Below are 19,331 nucleotides of genomic sequence, written 5' to 3'. Positions count from 1 at the left end.
GCAAGGCCTGCCTGTCAGCTGCCAAGCAGCAGACTGGAGGTTGCTGCTCAGGAAGGCAACACAAACCTGTTCAACAAGCCAGAGTCTGAGGTCACGTGACCGTATCTCACCACAATGCCTTCAACAAAAGGTTATTTATCCAGTCTTGGCAAATTGGCTGTGTGTTCCGGAGCCGCTAACGTCTTGGCCATTATGCGTTGGAAGGGGTGCAATTTGTTTGAGGGTCTGATATGATTTGTCTTTGTAGACTTTCGGACTCCGCTAGCAAATGTTTTTGATCGGCGCAGGCACGATGGGCCGAAGGGCCTTTACTGTGCTGTAGACCTCTTAAGGTTTGCAAATAGCCTTTGTGTAGCCAGTTTCCTTTGATGTAGGGATGTATGGTTCCCCAGATAGTGTGGTAGAAGCTTCTTCGACATACTGAGGAGTGACATTCCCGAAACTGGGAATAATTCTGTTATGGAGACTCCCCGGTGTTAACAGTAACTTGCAGACCGAGGGTGACAAATCTTCGGCGGGATTCTCCTGCAATTGGCAAATTGGCCCAAGAAAGGCGCGAACCACTCCGGCGTCGGGCCAACCGGAAGTTGCAGAATCCTCCGCACTTCCAGGGGCTAGGCCGGTGCCGGAGGGGTTGGCGCTGCACCAACCGGCGGCGAAGGGCCGATGCGAATTAGCGCATGCACAGAACCGCCGGCATGGTTCTGCGCATGCGCAGACCGGCCAGTGTATTCTTGCGCATGCGCAGGGGGTGTCTTCTCCGTGCTGGCCATAGCGGAGCCCTACAGAGGCCTGCGCGGAAGGAAGGAGTGCCCAACCCCCCCCCCCCCCCACCCCGGGGCCGGATCTCTCTTTCCCCCCCCCCCCCCCCCCCCCCCACCCAGGACTGCACCAGCCGGTCTACCAGCCAGGTCCCGCTGTGTGGGACCATGCCCATTGTACGCCGGTGGGACTGGCCGAAAATGGACAGCCGCTCTGCCCGGAGAATTGCCGGGGGAACCACTGCCAACGGTCCCTGACTGGCGGGGCGGGATTGACCCCCCCCCCCCCGGAGGAGGATTTTCAGATCTGGTGGGGGTCAGAGAATCCCGCCTCATGTCTTTGTTCAGCTGAAAGTCCAGTTTAAAAAATAAGTTTTTTTTTCTGAAAAACTTAATGGGTTACGCTCTGTTCAGCCACAATGTGGAAATGCTGCCCCCCCTGATCGCTCAATTCATAGTAAATGTATGTTTTCACAGCTTGGATTGCTGATTGACCTCTCACCAGACGGTATGATGATGGATATGAACGGTGATGAGAACGATGCTGATTTGGAAGCAGAACTGGCAGCGATTACTGGAGAACAGCCAGCTGGCGGAGGCAAACCAAAAGGAAAAGGTCTGTAATCTGACGGCATCCCCCTCTCCCAAAGCACAGGAAATACTCCCACCATTCAAATGTGAGACGCTGTTAAAGATGAGTGCCCCTTTCCCGGAGCTGTCACAGGTAGGGTCAAGCATTCATCGAGACCCGGCTTTTAAACTCCATTTAGTACCTGATCTCCAGTTTCCTTTTGCACAGTGTCTTTTATCAAAAGAAAGAGAATGAATAGTCCGGCCTTTCAAATCAGGCCCTAACCTATGGGAGCACAAGAGCGGCAAAGATCGCAAGTTCTGACTGGGACTGGAAAAGCAGCACTGTCTCTGAAAGGAGTTGTGGATAAAATAATTCTGAGCCTGAAACTAAATGGAACCAAAAGGATGGAAATATTGTTTAAGGGCACGTTTTACTTCTCTTTGTCTTTTTGTAGCTGGAAGCTTTGGGGAGTTTAAAAACCGTAACCCAAATTTCAGCAAGTTGCAAAACGTTGCTGCCTGTCTCCTAACTCTCACCAACTCCCATTCATCCATGGCCTCTGTGCTCGATGACCTGCATTGGCTCTCGGGTAAGCGACTCCTTGAATTTAAAATCCCTCCATGACCTTGTCCCTCCCGATCTCTCCCTATCGCCTGCAACCTTACAACATCCGAGTATCGGCACTCCTCCAGTTCCAGCCTCTTGACCGTCTCTGTTGTAATTGCTTGTAATTACTTCACAATTGGTGGCTCAACCTTCTGCTATGCGGCACAGTGGTTAGCACTGTTCCTTAACAGCGCCAGGGATCCGGGTTTCATTTTTGCCTTGGGTGGCTATCTGTGTGGAGTTTGCACCATCTCCTCGTGTCAGCTTGGGTTTCCTCCCTGATGCGACCATCGATTCACTCAACGACACGTGTCGAAGTAAACAGTGGTTTTAATCAACTTACAACTTTGCCTGCCTGCGACTGGTACAATACTGAAAACGGTCCTGCAGGTCTGCTGCTCTTATACTTCCTCTAAAGGGCGGAGCCATGGGCGGAGCCCGTACATGCTCCAACATCTCCCCCTGATGGAGCCCACAGGGTTAATAACATAGTATAACGTAATGCAGTATACTGGTGAATTAACAGTATTTATACATTCACCACACTCCCACAGTGCACGTTAGGTGAATTGGCCCTGCTAAACTGCCCCTTGGTATCCAAAGGTTAGATGGGTTTGTAGGGTTAGACTGCTCTTTCGGAAGGGTGGTGCAGACTCGATGGGCTGAATGGCCTCCTTCTGCACTTTAGGAATTCTATGATTCAATGGTTTTCAGCAATGATCAATACATAGAATACTCAGTATGGTTGTACAAACTCAAAGCGGATTATGCATTATTTGGAATCAATATTTACATTGTTGTTCCTTGCAGTTATTTCTATCAGGTTCGATAACCTGTCTGCTGTCTCTTGTTTTTTTTTTCTAAAACGTTCTCCCTTCCTGACCAATGAGACGGGCAGGCTTCCTGTCCCTCCGCTCTTCCTGAAGCTGAATCTTGCTGGTTGAATCTCTCTTGTTTCAAAACTAAAAAGAAATCTCTCTTCCTGACTGCATTAACCTTACGTCATGTCATTACTCACAATATTAATCCCGTATTTGGCGGCATGGTTAGCTCTGTTGCCTACGACACTGCGGGCCCGGGTTCGATCCCGGCCCCGGGTCACTGTCCGTGTGGAGTTTGCACGTTCTCCCCGTGTCTGCGTGGGTTTCACCCCCACAATCCAATGATGTGCAGGTTAGGTGGATTGGCCATGCTAAATTGCCCCTTAATTGGAAAAAATGATTGGGCACTCTAAATTTATAAAAATAATAATACTGCATGAAACCTTTCTTTGCTCATTGTGTTGAATCCTATTGAATCAGCTGAAGGCGAGAGTTGGCAAAAGGAACGGGCAAGTGGGATTGCTGGACCATCTCCCCTGGAACCTTTACAAGGTATGGCATTGATGCCATTCACAGAAGTGTTCTTTTCTCCCCCCCTTGATCCATCTGTTGAAGAAGCTGAGGGTAAAACATTTTTGGTGCCCGTAGCTGGCACCCTGACCAATTGTGCATCTTCTTTTCCACCTGACGGTGCTTTTTGAAGCCGTCCTCAAGGCATGAAGACTGAATTATTTTCCTTTTCCGTCAGCAGCCATTGCTACTCTGCTAATTTACAAAAACAAGGTGCATTTCTACAGCACCTTTAATATTGCAGTGTGTCTCAAGGCACTTCATAGGAGCGCCAAGAAACATAATTCGATGAGGGTGGCACAGTGGTTAGCATTGCTACATCACAGTGCCAGGGCCCCGGCTTTGGGTGACTGTCTGTGTGCACGTTCTCCCCCTGTCTGCGTGGATTTTCTCCTGAAGCTCGGGTTTCCTCCCACAGTCCAAAGATGTGATGTTAGATGGATTGGCTGTGATACATTGCCTCTTAGTGTCCAAGGATTAGGTGGGGTTACAGGGATGGGGCAGGAGAATGAGCCTGGGTGGGGGTGCTCTTTCGGAGGGTTGGTGCAGACTGGATGGACTGAATGGCCTCCTTCTGCACTGTAGGGATTCTATGATTTGATACTTAGAGATATTAGGACAGATGCCCAAAGATTTTCTCACAAGGCTGGAAGGAGCCCTTGAAAGGGAGGGAGTGGACATGTAGGGAATTGAGAGCAGTTTGCAGTTGGGCCCACTTGGAAATTAAATTGAATCTACTTCAGACTTATTTCAGCTGGGGCAAACAGACACAGTAAAGATAGATGTCAAATTTCTATCAGCCTTGCTGGATTCGAACCCGGACCCCAAAAGCACAGGGACCGAGTTCAAATATAATTCAATTACAATTCAATCCTATCATGCTTCTTGAAATGAAAATTGCTTCCTTGTCACGAGTAGGCTTCAATGAAGTTACTGTGAAAAGCCCCTAGTCGCCACATTCCGGCGCCTGTCCAGGGAGGCTGTTACGGGAATCGAACCGTGCTGCTGGCCTGCTTGGTCTGCTTTAAAAGCCAGCGATTTAGCCCAGTGAGCTAAACCCCTCGAGTGGGAAATAGAAAGCCAATCCACAAAGCGACTCAAAGCAAATAATGTCTAGTGCTGACCAGGCCTCTTGTTTCTATAGCCCCGCTCCCAATGGAAGACATTGAGAGGATGGCTGCTCTGTGTATGAAGGACCTCGATGAAGAAGCTGATGATGATGATGTGGATGATGAGGACGAAGCAGACTTGATGGTAAATAACTTTGAAAAAACATTTATTATATTGGCTGCTTTCACATTCTTTTCTCCAACTTGGCGGGCAATTGGGAAGATCATGGTGTTACGTGAGCTGAGCACCTTTACCGCTCAACACTGCACTGAAAGCCAGTGCTACTGCTGGTGCTCAAGATGGGAAACAAAACTGGTGATAAGCCCTTGCTTCAGCCAGGCTACCTGATTCCGGATTCCATTCCTAACATCGGCACCGACAAATGTCCGTAGTCTAGTATTCAAATCCTTTAACCATTTAGGTAATTAAACATAGACCACAAAGGACCGTAGGCAAGTCGCTCCCTTGGAGAGAGTCAGTTGTCCAGATAGAGATTGAGGGGGGCGGCAAGGTGAGGAAGTAAGGCTCCGTGAATTGCCACGGCCGTTGTGGAGGTTCGAGTCTGCACCATTGGCATCGTTCTGCATCACGCGCCCTCCAATCTCGCCAACTCAACTAACCAATCCACCCCCTTTAACCATTGAAATGTGATGTAAAGTGTGACTACTATTGTGGTTGCTTTCCAGTGGCATTATGATGTTATCAAAGGCTTGTGGAATACAATGGAACCATTGTGCACTTAACTTTTCAAATCGTGTGCGTCTGATTTCATGTTTTACACACAACGGCTTTTACAGACTAAACCTGGGACCTTGTTGGTGTGGCTGGCTCAGTATTGCACACACTACTTTCCCTGAAGACCCATAAGAGCCTAAATGCTACTTTCCAATGCTTTGAATTACGCTAATTTAATATTTAGTTTTATGTATAGTAAGGCTTTGCGTTAATGTTTTGAACATATTCATGCATTTTACTGCCAGTGTTTGATATGAAGAGACTTTCTTATATAATCCCTATTGTGCAGAAGGAGGCCAATCGGCCCATCGAATCTGCACCGACCCTCCAAAATAGCACTATACCTACGCCCTATCCCCGTAACCTCACCTAACCATTGAACACTAAGGGCAATTTAGCAGGACAAGCCACCTAACCTGCACATCTTTGGACTGTGGGACTTTGTTTAATGATGAAGAGCGACTCTTGGTTCTCCCCACTGCCATTTCAGCCAGAATGGCAAATTATTGCCGAGCGCAAACCCCTCCACTCCTATTTCACTCCAAATTTAACCTCTGCTGCAAATCTAAAGTGAAAACCAAAAATGCTAGAAATACCTAGCGAGTCTGGCAGAGCGTCAGTAGAGAGAGAAACTGAGTTAACGTTTCAAGCCGTGGCCTTCTGTCAGAATTCTCCACACATGCTGCCTGACCCGAATTCTCCACACATGCTGCCTGACCCGAATTCTCCACACATGCTGCCTGACCCGAGTGTCTGCAACATTTTCCGTTTTCATTTCCCATTTCCACCATTCTCCGTATTTTGCTTCTGGCTTCCACTGGAAGTTTGCTTTTCCACAGAGGGTTGGGTGAGCGACAGTTTTTAAAAAACGAAGGAACTTTACAAGAGGGCATTGACATGAATGTCCCATCGGAATAGAACCCTTTTTAATTTTTCAAAGTTCTGACTACTATTCCGAACCCAGCACCTGCTGAGGTAAAGAAGAAATCAGCTGTGGCTCCTTTCCATTTATTCTGTTCTGAGTTTCAGAGGAGAAGTGTTTGGTTTGTGTGTTGCAAGAGGCAGTGGGGTGGTATCTTGACACTGTTTTGATGAAGCCATTGCTTTTCTAGGCTGAGCTGAATGAAGTGCTGGAGGACGATAGACAGAATAAGAATGTACCATCCCCTGTGGAAAGTAAACCCGCTTCTGGCTCTATCCCGCAGGTAGGTTGCGGTCTCCATCTCCACACTCATTTAAGAGAAATAATTGATCGAGCTTGTTTCTTGCAGTTTGCTCTCTCTTCACGTTGCTTCACTGTAATTAATTGTTGCGTCTCTTTCCGCACCCCAGCGGAGCACAAGGCAGACTTTCATCTCATTCCATAGCGGGTTTTTCCTGGAACACGTCACTAGTCTGTCACCAGAGGCTGCTAGCTTGAGGACGCCGCGCAACACCCAAGAGTGTCTGACCAGGAGTCTCTCCCGTCCGCGCTTACCTCCAGTGATTGGCAGGATTTTACAGGTTGATACACAACCTGTTTGGTCACGTTATGGACGCACCTTCCTCGGCCATCAAGTCCTGGGGTGAGACTCTAACCTCGAGCTTCTGGCTCAGAGGCAGGGGACAGTAACCCAGTGCGCCTCCCCACTGTAATTGATGCATTTTCCTTTTGTCTCTCTCCTTTAAACAATGGCCCATTCTACTTGTGGGCTACCAGTCCCCAAGGTTTATTCCTATATTGTTGTTGGCATTGTTCTAAGAAAAGACTAAAATCTTCCGCAGCTAAGATAATTTAGTTAATGGTATGTGCAATGAGACTACTGTACTCTGGAGTGGAGCACCCAAAACAGGATCAGCTCAAAGGCAAGAGGAGGTTTATTTTGCATGATTAATTATTGGAATAGGGAATGCATTGCAACGACTGGCAACGAGTGGTAGGTCTGTGGAATTCATTGCCACAGAGGGCGGTGGAGGACGGGACGTTGAGTGTCTTTAAGACAGAAATTGATAAATACTTGATTTCTCGAGGAATTAAGGGCTATGGGGAGAGAGCGGGTAAATGGAGTTGAAATCAACCATGATTGAATGGTGGAGTGGACTCGATGGGCCGAATGGCCTTACTTCCGCTCCTATGTCTTATGGTCTTATGGACTGTCTGCCACAGCTTCAATAACGCGGTGTGGTGTTTAAGAAGGAGTTAGACAGCCGCTCGGGCAAAAATATCTGAGCATTTGGGAAAAGAGTTGATAGGAACAGATTGCCCTGCTCGGGGATAGACGAGCACCTTTTTATTTTTAAGTTTTAATGCTGTTTGTTTCTCCTGAGAAAGCCAGAACGGATTTTCAAATCCAGGGCTGCACGTCTCCAGTGCCGTAGTAACCACCCTCTGTTGGACTATATCATTTTGTTGCTTCAGAGGAATTCTTCTCCAAAGGGACCTTTTGTTTTGCAGACGATGGGCAGATGGTGAAATTGACGGGCATTGTGCCAAACTTGATGTTGCACTTAATTTTGGAGGTGCCACGTGAAGAAGTGCTTGGATTAATTTTATCTGGGATCTTTAATTCCTGTTTGTTATGGACCAGGGCTTAGAAACTCCAAAGTATATTATGAAGTTCACCTGACCTCTAACCTTTATGTTGAATTGGCTAGGATGAGCCAAAAGCCTTCACTGTAGGTCTGATTCATCAGACTTCCTAGACACTTTAATCCAAACAAGGTTTATTCTAAGAATGTAGTTAACACACACACACATATAAACACAGCAATATTTTTTATCAATTACAAACATAAAGCCACCGTACAGCTACAGTAATCGATATATAACACTTAATGAATTCCCCCTTAACTGTTCCAGTTCAATAACACAATCCAATTAAACTAAAACCCCTTTTCAACTGTGTGGCCCAGCACACTGTCTTCTCACTTGAATGGGACTTATCTTTTTCCTGAAATTCTGATCCAGTTCCAGATTCAAACTCTTTTTCTTCCCGGAAAACAACTATATCTTTCAAATTAACAAGGTAGTGAGCCACACCCAATGTGCATTTTGCTGGAACAACTGTTAAAATGAAAACGGAGGGAAACAGGCAAACACTTTTCTCTTGCTGTCGTCCACAGTAGTCAAACTGAAACTGAAACCCTCTGTCACCTCACAGCCACAGCCCAATGTGCTATAGGTCACATGATAAGAGACTAAACTTTTCTTAAAGGGACATGGCATGTTGGAGAGGTTCCAGGGCTTAATTTCAAGGAACCCTGGTCCCTAATTTGACACAGTCATAGGATTCCAGTCAACACTATGCAATAGTATTTTGCTTTGACGCTTGGCTGTAATTTAAATCTGTTTGTCTTTAGCTGCTGTCCAATACAACGCCTGTAGTTACTGATGGACTGGAGCGCACTCTGGCTGAGAGGATTGACATGTACAGATCTGCGGTCAACAATGCCAAACAATCTGGCGAGAGCTCCAAAATTCGAAGATACGAACGTGGCCTTAAGGTTAAAGAAAAATGTTAACTAATTGTCTGAGATATCTGCTGGTTGAAGAACTGCTTAAATGGTACTGCGCCATAGAGACCTGGATGCCCCCCACCCCACTTCGGTTCAGTCCCTGGTCTGTGCTGGGTTCATTCCATCAAAGTTTCCATCATAGAAAGAAGCTGTTTTTATCTGTAATTCCCCTTTGCCGGAGCAATCCAGAGTTAATCTCTCCCCTTGACAGAGAATCTGGAACTAGGGGTCACTGTTATAAGAGGTTGCTCATTTAAGACTGAGATGAGGAGGGATTCTTTCTCTGAGGTTGAGTCTCTGGAACTCTCTTCCTCAACAAGCAGTGAAAGCTTTGACTGTTTTTAAGGCAGAACTGGCTGGATTCTTGATTAAGCAAGGGTCGGAAAGGTTATCGGGGGGGTTGGCAGGAATGTGGGGTTGAGGTTACAATCAGATCGGTCACGTGTCTGCGTGGGTTTCATCCGGGTGCACCGGTTTCCTCCCACAGTCCAAAGACGTGCAGGTTAGGTAGATTGGCCATGATAAATTGCCCTTAGTGACCAAAAAGGTTAGATGAGGTTATTGGGTTACGGGGATAGGGTGGAAGTGAGCGTTAAAGTGGGTCAGTGCAGACTCGACGGGTCAAATGGCCTCCTTCTGCATTGTATGTTCTATGTCTCGAAAGATGTGCTGTTATTCTGAATTCTCCCTCTGTGTACCCGAACAGGCCCCGGAATGTGGCGACTAGGGGATTTTCACAGTAACTTAATTGCAGTGTTAATGTAAGCCTACTTGTGACGATAACAAAGATTATTATTATAATTGAAGGTTGATCCATAGCGGTCACGAATGGGAAAACTAGCTTTTTTAATTTTCCATCACTAATTTGTACACGGATCTTTCATTTTTGTAGACTTTAGAGTCCATGCTTGCATCGGTGAAGAAGGGAAAGCAGATTAACGAAGATGACATCCCACCCCCTGTGGCTTCTGGAAAAAGTAGTGATGCCGCGGGAGCCCCGCCCACCTCTGGGACCTCGCTGCCTTTAACCGAACACCCATCTGTCTTACCTGAGCTGGCAGTGCCCAGAGAGCATCCAGCAGCACAGCCCGCGCCACCTCCCTTACTACCCAAACCAAAGATGTCCGTGCCCGAGGTTGCACCTCCTCCATCAGTCAGAATACCAAACACACTGGGGGAGGTGCCACTGCCTGCCAAAATGGAGATGGCCAACCCAGTTTCCAACAACCGAGCAGGTAGGATCCGAACGGGGCTTCTTCTGTTTCTTGAGGGTGCATTTTTTTTTCATTTGAAGGGACGATTTGACTCTCTGCAGCCTCTGAGTCTGCAGCCTGTGACCTCGAGTCCACTCCAGAGACTTGAGCTCAAGATCCACACTGATACTAACAACGTCACTTCCTGATACTCTCATTTGCACACATTTGCACACAAGTTACAACTCTGGGTGTAAGATGAGCACAAGTCGACGGTGGCGCAGTGGGTAGCACTGCTGCCTACAGCGCTGAGGATCCGGGTCCAAATCCCGGCCCTGGCTCGCTGTCCGTGTGGAGATTGCACATTCTCCCTGTGTCTGGGCGGGTTTTGCCCCCACAACCTAAAGATGTGCAGGTTAGATGGATTGGTCATGCTGAATTGCCCCTTAAATGGGGAAAAAAGATAATTGGGTACTCTTAAATTTATTTAAAAAAAGAGGGCAGCACGGTGGTGCAGTGGTTAGCATTGCTGCCTCACGGCACCGAGGTCCCAGGTTCAATCCCAGCTCTGGGTCACTGTCCGTGTGGAGTTGGCACATTCTCCCCGTGTTTGCGGGTTCCGCCCCCACAACCCAAAAATGTGCAAGCTAGGTGAATTGGCCATGTTAAATTGCCCCTTAATTGGAAAAAATGAATTGGATACTCTAAATGTATTTATTTTTTTAATTATTGAAAAATAGACGAGCAGAAATCAGTTCGAGGCCATATTCTGCCTCTCTTTAAGTTGCTCTTTTTTTTAGGGTGGAAATTGGGGTTTGAGACTGTCGCACCAACTTCTCTGCGTACTGAGTGCAGCGTGCTAAAGAAAATGCAATCATTGAAGCTTTTCTGACCTTAATGCATCTCATTCAGATACTTTTGAAAATACATAGACGCGTCTCCGCGAAGAGAATTTGAGTAAAGATCGCTTTACAAATCCGAGTGCAGTGTTAGATATATAACTTTGTGCCTTTCTGCACCCAAAGTTTTTGTCTTGCTTGTTCAAAACTGGTGTGAATGCAGGAAAGGTGTATTCTCTGGTCTTGTGCATGAGGAGGGCACAGCTATGTTAATGTAACGGTGGAGGTTTTGGAATAAGTTTAATTTTTTTTGCAAAATTAGGGTGTAAGTTTAACAATTGACGTTAGTTACTGGGGCTTAAATTTCTCGTCTTTTTTTTTGCACTATAAACCATCTTTAGGTCAAACTGTTGGCAGAGGTTTATAGAGAGCATGGAACTGCTTACAGAAATGCTTCTGGATGCCGAGCAGAATAAATGTTACATCTTTTAGGCTTCACAAGATATTTCACGTTGAAGCATGTTTTAGATGACTTGATGCATTTATTGCTCTGTTTAACTGCAGAGCCATTGAACCAAGTGATACTGAAGTTTGTTCCCCTGAATCTGTAGAATCTCTACAGTGCAGGAGGAGGCCATTCAGCCCATCGACTCTGCACCGACCCTCCGAAAGAGCACCCGACCTAGGCCCACTCCCTTGCCCTATCTACATAACCCCACCTAACCTGAACATCTCTGACCATAAGTGTCAATTTAGCATGGCCAATCCACCTAGCCTGCACATCTTTGGGTTGTGGTGCCGAAATCCACGCAAACACGGGGGAATGTGCAAACTCCACACGGACAGTGACTCGGAGTTGGGATCGAACCTGGGACCTCGGCGCCGTGAGGCAGCAGGGCTAACCCACTGCGCCACCGTGCCACCCGGATATTCTTTTTAACGAGTATGAGGCACTACAATTCTGCTCATCTGTGGCCTTTTCTGTTATATATTTTGTTTAGTATCATTCCAGTCGAGCATGAAGGGAGCCGCACTGAGCAGGCAGAGAGAATACAAGTTAGCAGCACTGCAGGCCAAACGCAGTGGGGACACTGCGCTTGCATCAAAATACTACCGAATAAGCAAGGTGAGACAACGCCAAGCTGTAGCAACCCTTGGGTTCCGAGCAGCGGCAGCTTGGCCAGAAGCTGGATTACGAGTGCAATGTGGGTGGTGGGGGTAGCTGACAGCGCCCTGATCAAAGCTTTGGCTCAGGCCTGTTTTAGATGTTTAATATCCCTTCCTCAATTTGCGGACATCCAGTTTTTTTTTAATGAGTTGAGAGCTCCTGTCAATAAAAAGCTGGCACAGTGTGCTGATGATGGCATAGGTTCAACAGCGTAGGCTAGTTTGATGGCTCCTAATGGTAAAGGTCTTGCTGAAGTCTATTTGCTGAGTCTAAATCTGTTTCCCTCGATGTTCATCCAATGCGCCAAATTTAATATTAAGTAGGCAGCCTCGTTCAAGAGAGTCCACTGGATCACCAGTGAAGGACTTGGTGTGGAGGACATTAGCTATGAGGAGAGGTAGGATAAACTCTCTTTGTTCTCACTGGAGCGACGGAGGTTGAGGGGCGACCTGATAGAAGTCTACAAAGTTTTGGGGGGCATGGACAAAGTAGATATTCAGAAGCAGTTTCCCAAGGTGGAAGAGTCAATTACTAGGGGACATAGGTTTAAGGTGCGAGGGGCAAAGTTTAAAGGAGATGTGCGAAGGACGTTTTTTTTGCACAGTGGGTAGTGGGTGCCTGAAACTCACTGCCGGAGGAGGTGGTGGAAGCAGGTGCGATAGTCTCGTTTAAGGGGCTTCTTGACAAATACCAGAATAGGATGGGAATGGAGGGATACGGACCCCGGAAGTGCAGGAGGTTTTAGGTTAGACGGGCAGCATGGTCGGCGCAGGCTTGGAGGGCCGAAGGTCTGAGCCTGTGCTGTACTTTTCTTTGTTCTTTTGTCATGGAGAGATTTACCCAGCAAGTGGTCCAGCAGAATGATGGAGCGGGCTGAAGATTGAATGGCCTACCCCTGTCCCTATGTCCTTTCAACATCATTTGGAGGGTGAGAGATGGAGGTGATGGTCCAGCACTCCAGCAAGGCTCCCCTTTCGCCTTCCATTCAACTGGAGGCTGTGCAGAAAATGCAGATTAATCTTGTATCTTTATAACAGCTTTCCTTTCTCTCTTCAAACCAGAAATTTGACCCTGTTCTTGAGGCACTGGATAGAGGAGAGAGCGTGGACTTCAATGGCCTGCCACCCCCTTTCGGTATGCACTAGATTAGTTGTGCGTTTGTATCATTAATATATCCCCGTGGTCCTTAATCTTTGCGATATTTTGTGGGAACCAGTTCTTGCGGACTATTCGATCGCGGATTCTGAATTGAGAAAACCGAGTCGAGAACTCCCCTTGGTTACTCCCATCGCTTAGTTGGGTCTTTTTTTTTTCTCTCTCTCCTCAGATCTTTTACCAAAGGACCAACCGTCTATCCCTCCTCACTCGGCTGTCCCCTCAATCCCAGCCGCCTCTCCTGCACAGCCGCTGACTTCATCAGGTGGGTCTTGTATCCGAAGGGTCAATGCTCTGTCCTCTGGGCCAGTTTGGGGTAACTCTGGCGATTTTCTTCAGTGCTTTCGGACGAGGTTCCTTGTGTTTGGTTACCTCGGCAAAGTGACTATTCTTCACGTTGCAGAGATGACTCATGGACAGCGCAACAGTCCAGCCAATCCTGTCCTGCCAAGTGGGGAGTCCGTATACAACAATCAGGAATGCTGGCTGATTTTTGTTATTTTACCCCTCCAGCTCAGTAGCTCTACCCGAGATTAACTAACCCATGTTGCAAATAGAATCACGGACCTTCTCGGTCAGTTCAACTTGTTTCCGTACTGGACTACATGTTTGTGCAAAATATTCATGTATACATAAATGACAGACAGGAAAAGGCCTAGTGATCTCACGTCTGCCCCATTCAATCATACTGCACTTTAACATCATGAGCATTAATGTCTCATTCCTCAGCAGCCATGTCACCTCCGAGAATAGGTTTTGGGCGAGAAATTCCACACCAATTCTCAGACAGTCCGCAGACGCCAGGTTTTATTTTCACAATCGCTAACCTCTCATTTATGCTTGAGTTACTTTTGTATGGATGTCCCCTGCTTCTTCCTGTTCCACTCAGTTCAAATCGTCTATCCACATAGACGAGATCTAGACCCTTTTATTAATAAGAGCATAAGAAATAGTAGACCATTCGGCCCTTCGAGCCTGTTCTCCCATTCAATATAATCATTGCTGATCTTTTTAAAAAAAATATTTTTATTGAGTCTTGAAACAAGTTGGTGAACGGCTTCCATGTCCTGTGCAAACCTTCTTCCGATCCACGGATGGTGAACTTAATTTTCTCCATCTGATACCCCGCCACCTTTGGGTCATTGCTGATCTTATACTTCGACCCCTCCCTGCCCCATCCCTTGATATCTGAGAGACCAAAAGTCTATCTCCGCCTTAAAATAGTCAACATTTGTGCATCTACGATCCTTTGGAATAGGGAATTCAAACATTCACAACACCCTTGATTAAATTTCTCCTGATCTCATCCCCTCTCCGGAGATTGTGCCCCGTGTTCTGGATTCCCCAGTCAGGGAAACAACCTGCGTGTCGACCATGTCAAGTCCCTTCTGATTCTTGCATGTTTCAATGAGACCACCTCCCATTCTTCAAGAGAAAAGAGACCCAATTTACTCGGCCATTCCAGAGAATATAAGCTAGATTAACACAGCCTCTCCTCCATATTATAAATCGCCATTTTCCCAACGTTTCGTTTGGGTAGAAGGAAACGCTGGCCATTCGCAGCCTATTGTGAGGGCGAAGGGCTTTTGCATTGTGCATCAATTTTAGTGGCCTTCCTCTGGGCCTCTTCCGAGGGCATCTGATTCACTGAGCCAGCCCAGATACTACCCATGTCCTGAATGTTGCAGAAAGAGATGTCATAGTTCACAATGCGACCGAGAAGAATTGCCACAGATTACATAGAAAATAGGAGCAGGAGGAGGCCATTCGGCCCTTCGTGCCCCCTCCGCCATTCATTATGATGTTCGCTGTCTTTACTCTGACTAGAACAACCACAGCACGATCAAGGCAATGGACGTTCTGCTGTTTCAATGCACTGTATTGGAGCACTTATCACACCAACCATGTTGATCAAGGGGAGTTTGGGTCCTCGTTCCAAAGCTTTTGTAAATGTGGCTGAATTTGACCGACTGCAGAGTTGCAAACGGGAAACTGAACCCTTTGAGCGATCAGGGTTTGTTTTTTTCTTCTTTATCTGCAGGCGTTCCACCTCCACCTAAAGATGTCATGGAAGCCCTTCAGCAGAGAATGGACAAGTACAAGTCTGCGGCTCTGCAGGCCAAGAACGCAGGGAATGACCGGAAAGCGAGGATGCATGAACGCATAGTCAAAGTAAACCAGCTTCCAAAACTTGTTCAAATGTAAAATATCGTCCTTATTTAACATGCGAATGGCTCCCTGTGTTGCGCCACTATATAAGTTCCCTGAGCCACTTGATTTTATATAAGTATAAAATGGGTTAGAGTGAGTTAGCAGCCAGTTTTACATCTCTCCCAATAGTTATTAAATTGAAACAGAAACAGAAGATGCTGGACAATCTCAGCAGGCCTGGCAGCATCTGTGGAGAGAGAAGGGAGCTAACGTTTCGAGTCTGGATGCCTGTTTGCCATCTGGATGCCATCTTTTATTAAATTGAAGTAGAAATACAATCAGAAGAGATGCAAAACAGTCTGCTGGCTCGCCATCCCCATTTCCCACTCACGCAGAGTGGGGATCTATCCTGCCTGGCCTTGCTCCATCCCACTGTTTGCCTTATGCGTTGTCTAGCCATCCTCTCTGACTTTAATGTGCTCTCATCTTTTCTGCCCCTCGTGTATTTTTCTCCCATTTGCTAAAAGTTGCAAAATGTGAGTTTAAAAGTTTTTTTTTGTTGCTTTTACTCTCCAAGCCGATTTTGTGGATGTGTGAGTTCAGGTTCCGCCCAGCGTCTCTCCCTCTCCACCTTCTCCCACACGAGGGAATGTGCGACTTTCTTGTCTTTGCACCAGTTGGAGGAGGAGGGAAACACCGGCGAGATGGATAGATGGTGCAAATGTACCCGTCGCTGGTGGCGTTGGAAGGAGCAGAAGCTCAGCGTGGCAGATCTCTGCTCTCTCGGGCCGTGACAACTGTTTTCATTAACCCTTTCAGCAATACCAGGATGCCATTCGAGCCCATAGACAAGGAAGGAACGTGAATCTTGGTGAACTCCCAGTGCCACCAGGTAAGGAAGAGATTTTAATTGATCTCAATCGTACAGCTCATCATGAGATCACTGGTGGTGCTGATTGATAACTACTGCGAGCAGTGACCTGCGAGGGCACGTCCTTTTTTGTTTAAAAAAAAATCTTTTGAAGACGCATTATCCTTTCTCCAGCAGTAATGAGTCCTGAGCATTAGCAGGAAATGAAAAGCAGTTTGCAGTCACAATTGATCAGTATATCTTCCACAACAACTGTAGTCCTTCTGCCTACTACACCAGGCCATCTGTCTTTTGTTCTTAACGTTGCTACATCTTATTGCATTCTCTGACAACTACAGTATAGTATATTTTTATAAATTTAGAGTACCCAATTCATTTTTTCCAATTTAGGGGCAATTTAGCGTGGCCAATCCACCTACCCTGCACATCTTTGGGTTGTGGGGGCAAAACCCACGCAGGCACAGGGAGAATGTGCAATCTCCACACGGACAGTGACCCAGAGCCGGGACCGAACCTGGGACCTCGGCGCCGTGAGGCAGCAGGGCTAACCCACTGTGCCACCGTGCTGCCCTTTTAAAAATATATTTAAGAGTACCCAATTCTTTTTCCAATTCAGGGGCAATTTAGCATGGCCAGTCCACCTGCCCCGCACATCTTTGGGTTGTGGGGGTGAGACCCATGCAGACACTGGGAGAATGTGCAACCTCCACATGGACAGTGATTCGGGACCATGATCGAACCCGGGTCCTTGCCGCCGTGACGCAGCAGTGCTAACCACTGCACCACCGTGCTGCCCCTACAGTATAATATCTGACCCATTTCTCCCTCTCTCTATTTCCTATGAAGAGCCAAAGGACTCGAAATGTTATAGAACATAGAACAGTACAGCGCAGAACAGGCCCTTCGGCCCTCGATGTTGTGCCGAGCATTTCTCTCTCTCTACAGCTGCTGCCAGACCTGCTGAGGTTTTCCAGCAAGCTCTGTTCTTGTTTCAGATTCCAGCAGCTGCAGTATTTTGCTTCTTTAAGTGCAACTTCCATTTTATTCAATCTTTCATTGGGTGTTATGAGTTCTGTGCCTGAACGCCTTGTAAATTACGTACCATCAAAATATTGCCTGCTTTGGTTGAAGCAGGGAAGAGGTAACTCTCCTGCTTTGCGACCAGAATGATGTTAAATTGGGTGGGGAAGGTGCACCTTTGCATTTTTGGGATGTCCCCTTTCAGCTTTTCCCGGTCGTTGGCACCTTATTGAGGTGCAGGGAGCTATTTTGCCCACATGGTGTCACTGGATGACCACTTTAAAAAAAAATATATTTTTTTATTTCTGCTGTCATGTGAGAGTACCTTTAAGAAATGGGTGCTTAAGAAATGTACCTTTAAGAAATGGGTGTTAGTGTTTATTAGTGATGTCAGAGTGTGGGTGGAGCTGGGCTGTCTGTCAGCTTTTTACTTTCGTTTAGGCTGTTTGCTGCAGGGTGTGTTTTAGTTTTGTTTTCAGTGTTGGAGCTGAAGCCAGACAGAGCTGGTGTACTGTTGATCTCTCTGCCATGAAAAGACTGTCTCTTGATCATTTGGTGAATTGAGAATTATAAATGTTTTCAGTAGTGAATGTAAACCTAATGTGCTTCTGGTAAAAGGTGTTTTAAGTCTTATGGATGTTAAAAGGAAAGCTTAAAGGATTACTTAGTGTTGTATTCTTTGGGGGTAGTATTTGAATTAATGGTTGCTAAGATGTTCACTATGTTTTAAAAAGGTTAATTTGAGTTCATAGAATAAACATTGTTTTGCGTTAAAAAATACTTTTCCATTTCTGTTCGACACACCTGTACAGTGGGCTGTGTGCTCCCCATACCACAATCTAGTAAAAGTTGTGGGTCAGGTGAACTCCATGATACACTTTGGGGTTCTCTAAACCCTGGCCCATAACACTGCTGTATCCAGTTTCTCTCCAGTCACTGCATTTGAGTAACTCCCAGACTATTATTTCACTGGGATAGTGTGAGGGCAAAATAGAAATCTACTTTTCCATCTGATCAGCTGCAATGAAACATTCCCCGCTCCGGCTTTTTGTCTTTGAGGCCTTGTTATTTGGAAATTAGAGCAACAGTGTGATCGCATCCCATTCGTCATTGGAATGCTGATCTTCTATCGTGGACAGACATGGAGAAAATGTTTCCATTTTTGGAGGATACCAAAACTAGGGGAGTAAATACAAATTGGTCACTAGTAAAACCTACTCGGGAAATCAGGACAAATTCCTTTACCCAGTACACAGCCGTTACAATGTGCAACTTGCTTCATCAAGAAATAGCTGAGGTGAATAACATGGATGCCATTGATGGGAAGGCAGGAAAGTACAATGAGGGAGAAAGGAATTGAAGGTTATATGCGATGGGGTGGGAGGGAGGAAGCAGTTTGGGTGGGGGTGTGGGCCTGGGTAGGGTGCTCTTTCCGAGGGTCAGTGCAGACTCGATGGGCCGAATGGCCTTCTGAACTGTAGGTATTCTCCTGTGCTGTTAACTCCACATAATTCCATGAATATCGGTGTCCTTAACTCTGAAAACAATCCGTGCTCTGTGGCACGGGCGAGGACTGCCACTCGATACAAACGGCGTTCCATCCCGATTGCTCACATCTTCCCCTATAGCTGAGATGGTGGCAGGAAAGGTGATTAAACCCGGCACTGATTTAACCGATTTTATTAAATTTTTCTCTCTTTATTCCGCCACTCCCTCTCTCCCTCTCTCAGGTTTCCCACCACTTCAGGGAGCAGAGGTTGGTGCACAGGATCAAAGCCTTGTGAGAGTGCTGGACAGTGCCATGAAGCTAGCCAATGAGGAGGTGAATGTAGGTGATGAGGAGGAGAATGAGGTGAGCTTGCATAAATGGTGGTTTTAAGAAAGTTCCCACTTTGAGCGTCACTTTTGGAAGCATTAAACTTTCTGCGCTCTGTGTTGAAATCCATTTGATATTCTCTCTGTTATCTCTCCACAGCTAGTGAGCTGCTTATTCCCTATCATTTTGAATGAATAATAATGTCTCATGCCTAATGTTGTCATAAAGCGTGGATGGCCTCGGTAATGCACTCCTTCCCTTTCCAAAAGAGCCCGAAGTTTTACTTCCAGAAGCTTAATGCCAAAGCGAGCCCCCCCCCAGCCCCGGGGAAAGGAAAAAGTGGAGCCTTAGTCTGGCAACTCACACTTCTTGGGGGAGTGTGGAGGTGAGGAGAGCCAACAAAGATCAATGAGCATCTTAGCGAGGGCTGTAAAGTAATTGCAGAC

At 46.6% G+C, this 19,331-nt stretch overlaps 1 protein-coding gene across 1 annotated transcript in view; it reads left to right on the top strand.

Moving 5' to 3' along the window:
• cc2d1a (coiled-coil and C2 domain containing 1A) overlaps nucleotides 1-19,331 on the top strand; it is a 90,712-nt gene that overhangs the window by 14,620 nt on the left and 56,761 nt on the right. The window contains exons 2-12 of the mRNA XM_038784924.1: nucleotides 1,239-1,377; nucleotides 4,477-4,586; nucleotides 6,290-6,382; nucleotides 8,517-8,660; nucleotides 9,565-9,907; nucleotides 11,706-11,830; nucleotides 12,934-13,006; nucleotides 13,200-13,292; nucleotides 15,069-15,199; nucleotides 15,998-16,070; nucleotides 18,800-18,921. Coding sequence (XP_038640852.1) covers nucleotides 1,239-1,377; nucleotides 4,477-4,586; nucleotides 6,290-6,382; nucleotides 8,517-8,660; nucleotides 9,565-9,907; nucleotides 11,706-11,830; nucleotides 12,934-13,006; nucleotides 13,200-13,292; nucleotides 15,069-15,199; nucleotides 15,998-16,070; nucleotides 18,800-18,921 — 1,446 coding nt within the window. The remainder of the gene's footprint in view (nucleotides 1-1,238; nucleotides 1,378-4,476; nucleotides 4,587-6,289; nucleotides 6,383-8,516; nucleotides 8,661-9,564; nucleotides 9,908-11,705; nucleotides 11,831-12,933; nucleotides 13,007-13,199; nucleotides 13,293-15,068; nucleotides 15,200-15,997; nucleotides 16,071-18,799; nucleotides 18,922-19,331) is intronic.

The sequence above is a fragment of the Scyliorhinus canicula genome, chromosome 25, assembly GCF_902713615.1.
Source record: "Scyliorhinus canicula chromosome 25, sScyCan1.1, whole genome shotgun sequence".
NCBI classification, from domain to species: domain Eukaryota; kingdom Metazoa; phylum Chordata; class Chondrichthyes; order Carcharhiniformes; family Scyliorhinidae; genus Scyliorhinus; species Scyliorhinus canicula.
This window is presented reverse-complemented; position numbering and strand designations above follow the sequence as displayed.